Source organism: Triturus cristatus, chromosome 3_2 (genome assembly GCF_964204655.1).
Source record: "Triturus cristatus chromosome 3_2, aTriCri1.1, whole genome shotgun sequence".
Lineage (NCBI taxonomy): Eukaryota > Metazoa > Chordata > Amphibia > Caudata > Salamandridae > Triturus > Triturus cristatus.
Window position 1 is genome coordinate 844,544,171 of NC_140584.1, and position 12,761 is coordinate 844,556,931.

Below are 12,761 nucleotides of genomic sequence, written 5' to 3' on the forward strand. Positions count from 1 at the left end.
CTCAAACACACCGTGAAGACACCAAGCCCAGCCCACACCTTACCAAACACCAGCAAGGTCATTTTCAGAGCCCCACACTGGCCAGGCCAACCCCAGAATGAAGAACAATGGGTAACTAAGCAAAGGTAGGACACACATTAAAACCATTGCCTCCAGCAGGGAACGCATAACCATGATGCAGGGAAACAGATCACACATCCCATAAGCTCCCAACTCCAGCAGGAAGCACATGGAAAGCCCTCTCTGGAAAAAAGAGGGCACTCATCCACTACTCATCAAAGGCACCCTTACACCCAACCAACTGTATACCAGATACCATGGGCAAGAAGGCACAGAGAAGAAGGCATAAAGGAGGAATGGGCCAACACCCATCTCATCACATCCATGATGGTCCACATAAAGGGAGAAGGATCTTAGTGAAATGGTTAGAAAAACTCCAATGGCGGGGACACCCTTCAAGATACATTAATCATGGGACAGCCAGATCCAGAAAGCAAGAATGGCCAAAACCAGAATTGGACCAATGCCCTGTGATGCCTAAAAAGACCCCAGGACAGGCACAGGACCAACATAGAGCCCAAGAACAAATACACAAGCCCCAAACCCTACAAGAAGTAAAGGGTGAGCCTAAGGCCAACCAGAACACCACAGACAAGTTGGCAAAGGAGCCACAACCAGGCCAGGGAGTAAAATAAAACCCCACAACAAGTGGTCAACCCGGCAGCACCCACATTCGGCAAGGCCAAGCTCAACAGGGTGACAGGGATTGCTTCATGCCAAACCCCCATCAACTAACGGGAAGCAAACAGATCTGCCAACAATAGCCAGACAGAGGGCATCACCCTTCACAAGTACCAATCTCAGGAGAGAGTACGGGGTGTAAGGCTTTAAAATTTGCTGCTGGAACCAGAAAGAACGCCCTGACCACATGGCCAACAGCCCTGGGACACCACCGCCCAGTCATCTGGCAAGAATGCACGGCTCAGTCAGAGGACCCAGACACAGGCAAACCTAAAGGAACACCACCAACAGCCACCAAACGTGTCATACCAGAAATTCAACAGAGGCGACCTCTTGGCATGGAGGCACTTGCACTTCTAGAACCAGAAACCAGAGAGGGTGTGAGAATGATGCAAACAACTGTCAACAAAAACAGCCACAGGCCCAAATGGAGATAGATTAAACAGGAGATACACGTGCTACTGAGTCCTCCAAAGCCCAAGACCCAAACTTTTCAGAAGAAACAGTGCAAGTCAGTAAGGATGGGGATCAGGAGTGACAACCCATGGATCAATCACAACATTAAATGATATGAAGTCCTGAAACCCCAAACATCCCAGCTCCAAGCCAAAAGAAAGAAGATACAAACAGAACCAAACAAAGGAGGTTGCAGTTAGGCAGGCAGAATGGCCCAACACCAGCCCTAGGTTCAGCACATAGCAAAAGAGGGAAGCTAATGACAGAACAACAGAAGGTAGGGGAAGACAACCATTTAAAAAAGCAGCTGCTGCCACGTTCTTAGATTTACCCAAAGGCCTGCTCAGTGCAACCCGATGACCCAGAAGAAGACAAAAAGGGAAGGATCCAGAGATCCAAACAGGCAACAGGTGTCCCCAAGACAAAGAGACAAGGTGAAAATCCCAATATTTCAAAGCCCAGCAGGAAACAAATGGAGAAGTTGAAGGGCTGCTCGCCCCAAGGAAAGAACAAGAGGCATACTCGGTCATTGTCAAAGGGGTGCAAGCCTGAGCTCCCAGCCCAATGCACAGGTGAGAGGACGCAAAGAGGAGGACCCACGCTCAATCACCTCCAGTGGAGGGGGGAAGCAGCACCAACAGCACGGGGCAGGTGCAAGAGAGTCCAACACAAGGAGCCACAAACCCAGCCCTAAAAGCAAGAATCCACCAACGGAGAGCCCTACAACAGAGAGGAGTAAAGGGGCCCCTAACCCATATTAGGGATACACCAAATTGAGAGGGTTTCAGGGCATCCATGTCCTAACTGATGAGGAGGCACCAGAAAAGAGTGCAAGTTGAAGCATCCCTCCACGTCCAGCTGGGAGCCCTAGAAGCCTGACTCCGGGATATGCCCAGCATTACCTGCACCCCTAGACAAAAACAAGAAAAGGAGGGTACTGCTTCCCTCATGAAAACTGCAACTCAAGGAAGTTGTAAGAAGGGCCTTTTATTGATAAAAACAATAATAATGATAAAAACAATAAGAAATACAAAGAAAATAGAAATAGAACCAACAAACATCAGATTACACTGTGTTTATTTACATATCTGTTTATTTTTGGAAAATTCAATAAAACTGACTTGAAATAAAAAATAAAAGAAGGGTCTTTTATTGGCGTTTTATTAAATGCACAGGAGATCAAAACCAGACAGTCCTAGAGTGCAGCCCGATCCTAGTCCCCTGCCTAGGATGTTACCAGAGACATTCCATTAAGATTAAACATGACATGGTTAGCTTTCTTGGCACAGACGAACATATGAGCATTAAAAGTAGGACACAGCAGGGGGGAAGGAAGGCCACCACTACAATAGCGGCAAAATGTATGTGTAGCTCAAGCTCACCCAGAAACAGGAGGCCTACTGCAGTAGGTGGACCGACCGCCTGCCAAGTGCTGCTGAATATCACAGAAGATAGCCACTAGGTCACCAGGCCCCCGAAGATCAAACACACTCCCATTCCTCACATGCCAACAACGAGGAGGGACCATAAAGAAGCAGGCAACCTAGTACCTTGCTAAAAGAGGCACAACCCTCGCAGATCAGCACAGAAGCAGAAACAAGGTGAGGGCAAAGAAAGGGCCTCTTCGGCCAAGAATAATGGGGCGAACAAACCACCAACCACGTAAGACTAGCAGCCCAAGCAATCCTCCATACTACAACGAATGCAGGGTACGGCATGAAGGGGCAACCAAAATGGGAAACACAAACTGACTACATGAAAAACCCACAAAAGCGTAATAATAAGAATGTCTAGAGCACAACAGATATGGGACCAGAGCATGAACGAGACCAGAACCCGAATGAATAGGAACAAACTGGTGAGCCCTGATGTCGACCAGACCTGTTGAGATGGGAGATATCAGCAACAACCGGCGATAATTATCGCTAAGCGCACTTAGCGCTAGGATAATTATTGCCGGCTAGCGTGGATTTTTATTGCTGAGATAGGGTGCTATTAGTAACGCTTATCTCAAAAGCCATAAAAATCCTAGCGCTAACTGCCAAACGTGAGATTATCGCTGGAAACCCAGCGATAATCTCACAAAGTTTGGCGTTAGCTTGATGATAGGGCCTCACATACTTAGCCATGATATCCACCTTCCATAGGATATCATGACTAAGTCAGTCATGAAGCAGGCGTAAGGAAAGTAGCGATAACAGGGGTTATCGCTACTTTTCCTGCCGTTATGCTTCATAGCGTGGGGCTTGATGATAGGAGAAATGTTGCTTAGCGACATTTCTCCAGTCATGTTAGGTCAGGAACGCCCACTTTGCATCTCATTAGAGATGCAAAGCTGGGCGTTAAGAATTTGTGCGCTAATGCAAGGTTTCCCGTGATAATGTGACCTTGCTGATTAGGCAATAAAATTATCGCCGCTTTTCGGCCGAAAACGTCCGCAAAAGCGGCGATAATTTTCTATCGCCTCCTTGTAGATATGCTCCTATGTTTGCTTTTAGCAGCATTTCAGCAAAATAGCTCTGCACTTTTATGTCTGTGTTCAACAATTGGGAAAAAAATGTTTTTCCACTTCAGAAATGAAAACTTAACAAATTCACAAAGCAATCACTTGAAACCTATTGTAGAGTAGACTTGTCAATACTAATCCTTAAATGACTACCATAGCAAACAGAGGCAGAATTGTCATGGTTAAAAGAGGATATAGTAGAATCTGCTCAGACTCTTTATTCAGGGAGCAGCACCTGGCCATCTTAGAATCAGCAAACATGAACAAATGGACAGAATATTTCTCTGTGAAAAGTGAGAAATCCTATGAGAGAGCCCCGGCGGGTTTAGGATGGAGCAAGGGATATGGCAAGCACAAGCTCCTTCACAAGCCCCGCAGTCACAAACACTCAGTGTGACTGGGAGAGAGAGAGGCACTCCCTCCCAGTACTTCTCCAACCCCCAGGTCCAGGACGACCCTCACCATTAACTAGCAGGTCTCAGCTCGATGTGCGAACGCCCATGAGGTATCTGGAAGGGCAGAACAATTCTGCAGTGGCACAGATTCATTTAGGTGTCAGGCAGTGCAGCACCCAAAGAGGCTGAGCTGCATAGAATGACAGGGAGAGAGCAGAACAGTGCCTTATTCACATAGAAATTGATCTCTCCTCCCCTCTCCCAACCCCTGCACTAATTTCAGCTGCCGAGCGCCACGCATACACCTTAGAGCCATAGCACTAGGGTGTGTGTGTGCCTCTACCATAGTTTTTGTACAGGAAGAGTTTCCTTCCTGTGCAAAATACTATGCTTAGACAAGTGAAAAAGGTTTTCCTTATTTTATGTGAGTGCTGCACAGTGCAGCTGCAGCACACATGCAAAGTCGGAAAAACATGGAGAAATGAAATTATTTCTCAGTTTAACGCCTGCTTTACAGCTACATACATTTTTGGAGCTGAACCCTTTCAACTGATGTTTGAGAATAGCGTTTGGCATTAAAAAGCATGGGTGGTAGCACAGGTATGCCCATGTACCACCCATGTAACACCCCCTAGACGAAAAGTAATGTAAAGCAGCGTTTTGCCCTGCTTTGCGTTACTTTTCCATACAAACCAACTCAAAATTACAATTTGCGTTGGTTTGTGAATCCCAAAAACAGTTTTGCGTTGGTTTAGCATTACAAAAGTAACCCTAATTCAACGTTAAACCTTTGAGATTCTGAGCCGGAGGCCTTAGACTGAAGGGCCCAAGCAGTAACACAAACTTTGCAGGCCTTTGCCCTGCCCAGGCGAGCCAACACACAATCCCTGGGATCCCTTGGCAAAAAGATATAGACTGCCACTCAAACTACCTCAGAGGAGCCTAGTGACAATAGAAAGGCTGCATCCCTCACCCTTGCCTACTGCCAATGGCCCCAAGTTAAAACCATGGGAACGAGAAACGCAGTGAAGCCCAGCAGACGCAGGCTCCATCACTGTACACTGGAAGGAGCCTTTAGGCAACACATACATTTCAAGCCTAAATCCCGCACACCCCACTTCGGAGGCCAATCCCAGGCACTTGAAAAGGCAGTCAGGAGGCATACCAATGCCCAGGCATGAGACCGGGATAGGATCCAACAAGCAGGGAGGAAATGGAACACCAGCACCTAGCAGAGAGTCCCACTCATCACCCCTTGGTTTGGAAGACATTGTCCAAAAATAGAAACCAAAGAGAAGCGAGGACGTGGACCAGACACGTCATGGTTTTAGCACTCGGCAGATCACCTGCCACTTTGTTTTCCTCATGATGGGGATGGACCTGGTCTGTAGGCCCAGAGAAGAGGGAAATGGGAATTTTGAGTTTAATTAGGTCACATGGTGCCTGGGGGAGGTGAACGCACCTCCTATAATAAGGACTGGATCAGGAAGGATTACTGATTAAATAAAAATGAAATTGCTAGAGAGTAATCCTGCAATTACCACTCCAACTCTTGACATAGTCCTGGTATGTGAGGGTATTAAGCTGCTTAGAGCACCTCGAGCAAGACACAAGTATAGGGACTGCAGTAGAAATATAGGGGCACATGCATCAACATAGACAATAGCGATTCTTTAATTTCGATTATTAAGGAATCGCAGTTAAAGAATCGCTATTCAGGAAATAGAGAACCATTTACTTCAGGTACATCCTTGCCCAGGGGACCACAAATACACAAACATCATTTTCCCCTAAGTCTACAGCCATTGTCTGGCTGGTGCTATTTTGGAAACCAGAAGTGAAAAAAGACTTAGACATAATTTTACAGCACAAAAGAGGCAGCAGGAACCCCATTCCCATATGTATTATATTGCGTCCCTTTGAACCCTGGTAGCTGGCACAGCGTAGGAAGTAACTTGGTAAGACTTATATTCCATCCAAAGGACTGAAAAATAGCACGCACTACCACAGGATTTCTTCCTGGTTAACACAAGGAAGAAGCTTGACTCGGGTAGGGATGTATTCATATGGCATGGAGGAATCCAACTAGAGTTACCAGGATGTTCGTGAAGACACAACCAATGTGGGAGCCCTGAACTGTAAGTATGCACTGGGGAATGCAAACTTTAGGAATCATCGATGCTGGAGATAGATCAGAAGATCTTTACTAACCTCATTATAACGTTGAGGTTTTACTGGGGAGGAAGTCTCCAGAGGTTTTAGATAACAGAAAACAATTGGCAAAAACGTCCTTTCACAACTCCTTCTATAAAACTGAAACAACCGCTCCCTTCTGGATCCAGGCACTGACACCCTCCTGCAGAGACTTGTGCCTCACATAATTCTGAGGTCGGGAAGTGAAGTGAGAATCACCCCTGAATCCAACGGAATCCAAAGTGATGCTAAAGCATAACCAGAAGAGAATCCCCAGCCCTGACACTGTACCTGGTTTGTTGAGATATCATTAGAGGAGGAGGATTCTACCACAGGACTCAGCAAGCTTACACCATCGGTTTTGGCAGCGTGTGCGCTCCTGATTAGGAGATATGACATGGTATGATCGACTATTTGTATTGCGCACAGCTACTACAAGGTCTGTCCTGGCGCAGATGTAGCTAGGTCAGCAGTAAAAGAGTTAGGCTTGCACAAAGAGCCAGGTTTTTTTTCTTAAAAAGCATTGAATTACTCATGGAGCGCAGCTTCAACGGGAGCTGATTCCATGCTGATGAGCCTAAAAATGCTAGTGATCTGCCCCCTGGTCTTTGATGCTGAAGCTTAGGGATCGCTGCCAGGAATAGCTGTCTAGTAGGGTTGTTAAAGCTAAATCTGGCTCTGAGGTAATCAGGTCCTGTCTGATACAGATCATCATGTACCAATACCAGAGCCTTAGATTATTTCTCTCTTTCTCTGATGGGCAACCAAGGGTGTCCCCGCAGATGTGAACTGATGTGAGTTCTTCTCAGCACGTTTAACGGGAGCCGAACTGCCACATTCTGGATCACTTGAAGTTTGTCCATTAGGTACTCCGGTATGCCCAGATGTAGTGCATTACCATAGTCTATTCTAGATGTTACTAGTGCCTGAATGACAGTTTTTTTTGCTGAGAAGGAAAGCACGGGCAAAGATTTCCTGAGGGACCTCATAATCCCGAAACAGACACCTACCAACCTTTTGACTTGAGGACAGAACAATAGTCTATTGTCAAAAGTTATTCCCAGGTTTTTTACAGAGTCTTTCTGGGGTGCTGGTGGGGAGGCATCATCTGGCCAAAATGTTTGGCAGAAATTTGGTGGGAATGTCCTTAAGGGGAGAATTTCAGTTTTTTCCTCATTACATTTGAGTTTAGCTTTGGCTAACCAGTGAAAAAATGTGATTAGGCAGGTTTTAATGTGTGTGCACTTCAGCTCAGATCCCTTGTTCCATGAGAAGAGCAGTCGGGTGTTATCTGCATAGGATCTCACTCTTGGTCCCAATTCCTCTTCTACATAAGCCAGGGGAGTGAGATATAAGTTAAAGTGTGTTGGACTCAAGGCAGAGCCCTGGGGAACACCTGTGTCCACTTCCTGTGGACTGGCCGAGTCGGGGGCCCCAAATGTACTGGCTTCTGTCTGCTAAAATGGACGATAGCTAGTCCAACGCCTGCCCTGTCACTCCAATGGCCTGGAGATGGTCTAACAGCAGCATATGGAGTAACGTATCGAAAGCCACCGATAGGTCCATCATGATCAATACAGCCACTCCCCCCTACCCCCAGGGATCCTTTAATATATTCTGATACCTGAACCAGTGCAGTTTCTGTGCTATAACCGGCTCTAAAGCCTGATTGACTTGGGTGAAGTAGCTTGTTTACTTCCAAGAAGTTTGACAGCTGTATATTCACCTGCTTCTCTAGGATTTTAGATAAGTCTGGTAGCAAGGAGCTAGGCCTGTATTTGGCCGAGATAGCGGGTTCCGCTGCTGACTTTTTTGTAAGTGCAAGGATCATCGCCTGCTTCCATGCACTAGGGACTGTAGCTGTCCTTATTGAGGTATTTAAAATCCAGTTTGCCCCCGTATTGATGGTGTCTTCCCCGGAGCCAACATTTTAGGGGGGCACGGGTCTTTAGGAGAACCAGATTTTATGGCTTTGAGAGCCCTCAAAGAGCCGTCCAACAGGATTGTTTCAAAGGTGCTCAGCTTTGTCCTAGCAGTTGAGTTTTTCATTAAGAGAGAACAAAATGGCACCAGATGGTGACATTGCCCAACCTCAAAATCCTCCTTTGAGGGCTTTGGGAAGTAGTGCTTTATGTTGGTTGTCCTATATTTCCAAAGAAGTTACTAAATCTGACAAAAAATATTCTCAATAAAAAATGAAGAAAGTGCTGAATTTCACTGATGCTTCTCAAGTCATGTAATGCCTGGACTGGGGACTCTCAGGGCATCTTCCAGAACAAGTTAACTTTCTTATACAAACGTACATTGAGGTGTTTCCTCTGATGCAAACTTTCACTCTGTTCACCCAGCCTCTCTAAATCAACCCATAATGTAAAACGTGTAAGGAACCCAGCTAAATGCTGCTGGAAAAGAGCACTTTGACTCAACCTCCTACCTACTCCATGTCAGTTGCACATGTCTTTTTGTACCCAGCTTCTCTGGCCGAATTCTCTGGGCTGCCAGGATGGACTGGCCTATAGGCCAATCAGGCACTGGCTGATCGGCTGGTCTGACAGGTCAGTGTGCAGACTGTTTTTTGGCTGTTTGTGGGTCTGTTTTATGGTCTGCTGGGGCGCAGTTTTTACTGTTGATTTCCTTGGTGTTAAAACCACACTGCGTGCAGTAAGCTCAGATCCATGCAGTTTTCCATGCCTTGCAAAACAAGCATATAACGTGTCTTTACAAATTCAAAACTGCCCTCATTTGCAACCATGGGCCACTTTTTTTACCTGTCTAATTCACTATTGGGGGCCAATTTTATGTGGGAGCCAGGGCCTATTTTCTGTCTCAGTCTGACCCTGCTGTACTGTAATGGGATTCAGCCCTATAGTGGTTTCAATTACAGCACTGAAGGTTTGGTGAGTGCGCACCACGTTTAAAGTACCTACTCTGCAAAGGGTTTCATTTAGAGAAAACAAACTCCAAAATTGGAAGTTTATTGTCTCTGAATAAAAAAAATTGATCCAGCGAACAGAGGGATACATTTACAAGCCCCTAATGCCACAGGACTGTCATTTTTTCTGACGCTTCCGGTGATGTTGCACCCTTCACCATATTTAAAAGGTGGTGCTAAGCCACTTAACGTGGCTCAACGCCACCTTATGAATATGCCCTTTTACACCGCAGTTTGCTGTGGCAAAGGGGCAGACAATGGGTCAATAGCTTTTGGCGCTGCCCCAGATTTACACGGATGGGGCAGATCTAAAAACTAAGGCCTGGTAATACCTGGTCTTACAATGGCGATACGAGGAGTATTTATTTGTTTTTCCTTGTTTTGTGCTCTTTCTATGTGTGCTGCACAATGCAGCACATATAGAAAGACCCAATCGCCATTATTGATTCTTCATGTGCATGAAGGTGTCCCTTCCTGCACATAAACAATTGCCCCTTAAGCAAGGGTGCCTGTGCTCATGCTAGGCAGCTTTTTAAACATCAGCACTAGGGGAAATGCAGCGGTGCACCATATTTTTGTGAATATGGCACGTTCCTGCGTTTTTAAAATGTTGGAGCTAGGCTTTGCCAAATTTGGCGTAACACAGAGCTCAGGAATTCTCATGTAAATATCCCCCAGAGTTCTCTCCCAGTGTGTGGGAGTCATGTAACATTTTCCATCCCCGTTTGGCAGACAATGGCAGGGAAAATGGGTGACTATCATCCCATCGTCAACAAGGTGGGGTGACCGCCACTATGACCCAGCAGTCTTTTGTTGGACAGACCGCTGGGGTTACCATCAGCTGAGCCAGCATAGGCTTCACCTACAATAAGACAGTGGCTCCCATGACTCTAGAGCTGGGGAAACACAGAATTGGCTTTTAGAAGGACTGACCTTTTTACAGCGTTCTTGTATGTGGAAACAAGAATTGGAGCAAAAGTGGGAACTCGTAAGTAATCTGAACGTTTTACGTCTTTAAATAAATGCATTAAAATTATCTAGGATTTGAAAAGCTTGAACACCATTTACTATTAATATAAAGAGCTTTGCATTGTGTACCCTGATTAACGGCTATGTTATACATCACCATGTAGACAGCATTGCTACTTGGTGGCAACTTTTCTCAGATTGTCTCTTAGAATCTATCTAGTCTAATTTACACCTCTTTGCTCTGTGTACCCCCAGGCGAAGACCGGCTTCCTGCTGAACATCCTCGGAGTACTCACAATCACTCTTTCTATCAACACCTGGACCTACTCCATGTTTAACCTGGGGACATTCCCATCCTGGGCAAATACCACAAGCGGCCCGTAACCCTGACAGAGATGCCAGCATCACGACTCTTTGTGGGTGACTGAACTGAACTGGCACAGGAACTTGAGCCTCAGAGACTACCAGCTTGGCACCAGTGGCTGTCTACACCATGCCATGGCCAGACAGCGGCAGCACGCCAGAGGACAGACTCACCTCCCGGAATCCCACAGAATGCGCCGGCCCTGACCACAGAAACCATTGCAGTGTTTTGCCTGACAACCATAGGTGGAAGATGTGCTCTTGTTTCTCTGGTGGACAGCTGTGATGTTGATACAGCCCTACTTCTGTAGTGAGTGCAGGGATGGCATCAAAGCAAAATTCAGAAATCCATGAAGGGTCCACCCTAGGGAACTCTTTGTCCAACCATCTATGGTAATTGTGCCAATACATACAGGTCAGGAAAGCAGTAAAGAACCCGGCCTAGATGAACTGATATCGCACTCTACCTACCACCTGCTCTTTCGCCCATCAGTGTATAGTTTATTTTTCGGTGTATCATACCAAGGAAAATGAGATGAGGTTTTGTGATATATATTACTATAATAATTAAGAATAAATGGATGAGTAGAGAATTGAAGCCCTACTCACCAAAGCGTTTGTGATGTGTCCCAATAATGTACAACCAGTCTGATTATTTAGACAGGCACAGGCAGGAACACAGATGCCAGTCAGAGAGGATTTAACTGAAATCAAGACCAGATCTAAATATCTTGCTATCAGTAGGGTAAGAAGTTTTCTACAGCAGAAGTCTAATGGCACTCGTGAACCTGCATCTCCATATATATATTATAATTTAGGTTACATTATATATTTATGCGAAATGTTGTTTTACATGACGGTACTCTACATCATATGATATATAACCAGGCAAGTCATTCGTAAATGTGGTGTGTCACCACCTGACAAACACTTCCCTCTTATAGCACTTTACTTAAGAAAAGTCTCCTTGATCACAGTGAGGTAAGTCTGCCAATGCAGCTGTGCAAACATTGTCGCTGGCAGGGAGGGAGGGGCACATAGAGCACAGGAGAGCTGCGGAAGTCATGACATTGCTGCAGGGGTGTGGAAAATTGTTAAAAATCGACTTGGCCAATGGACAAAATGTTACAGAAATCTACTTGTCCTGGGAAGATATCTCCTTGCCCCACCTATTCCATAAATCACTAAGGTACCTAAAGGCAGAGTGCAGACTAGTAATTCGCTACATTTCTTGAAGCATATTTGGCATAGACTGTGTCAGAATATGAACCTGTAGGATAGAAGGGTGGTCTCCATCCTAGGGCCAATTCATAGCTGTCCAGCTTCAAAATTACTGAACATGATCTGATAAATGTGTGGATAGGAATAACTGCACTTCTTGGCACAGCTTATGAACTGTTCATGGGGCAGCCAAAATCACATAGCAGATGTGCTGCGGTTCACTGAGGCAGTATCCACAAGTACAAACACACACGAAGCAGTAATGGTCAGTTAAATCAATCTCTCCTTTTACATTACTGGGTAGGTGAGGTGTGAATATATTATTGTGCACTCACTGATACATCTCCACATAATTCTCCCACACAAGGAGCATATATGCAGCACTGGCAGTAGCAACAGCGTTCTCTTGTGCACAGTACTGGTATGGTAATGACACCAGCAGAGTAACCTCCCCTAACATGAAGAGTTGCAGCACAGCAATAGATGTGCAAGTTTGTCTCACTGAGATTTGTGAAGTAGTCACTTTTTTCTTTAAAATCCGAGTTCTCTGCTACTTGTCTTCCTCCTTCCAATGTCCCCAGCCCCCCACTGCCCACCAAATGTGCCTGTTTTCATCTGGGAAAATCATGTAATTCTGTTGCTGGATGCTGACATAGGAGTATTGGGAAGCCTGGTGAAAGATGTAGTTTTAACATTGCAGCAACTTGTGCAATCAGTTTGTTTTTTTCAGAAGGTGAGCGTTCCGAGGGTCTAAGGGATGATGCTTGGATATTTTGAAATGGGCACATGCATAAAGAAGGCACAAAGTCAGGCACACAGGAAATATACTCCTTGGAAAATCATGTAGGGAAAGAAAAACAAACCTTTATGTCTACATAGTTCGAATACTCATACAGGTGGCAGAGTCACTTTTCCTCGGATCTGGTATGGACTCATGTTTACTGCTGATGTAACTGTGCAACAAAAATGCAACAATACAATGGTT

At 45.6% G+C, this 12,761-nt stretch overlaps 1 protein-coding gene across 1 annotated transcript in view; it reads left to right on the forward strand.

Moving 5' to 3' along the window:
- SLC13A2 (solute carrier family 13 member 2) overlaps positions 1–11,173 on the forward strand; it is a 255,046-nt gene extending 243,873 nt beyond the window's left edge. Inside the window, exon 12 of the mRNA XM_085649113.1 lies at positions 10,448–11,173. Within this exon, the coding sequence (XP_085505239.1) occupies positions 10,448–10,576 (129 nt within the window). The 3' untranslated portion in view covers positions 10,577–11,173. The remainder of the gene's footprint in view (positions 1–10,447) is intronic.
- Positions 11,174–12,761: the final 1,588 nt, after the last annotated feature.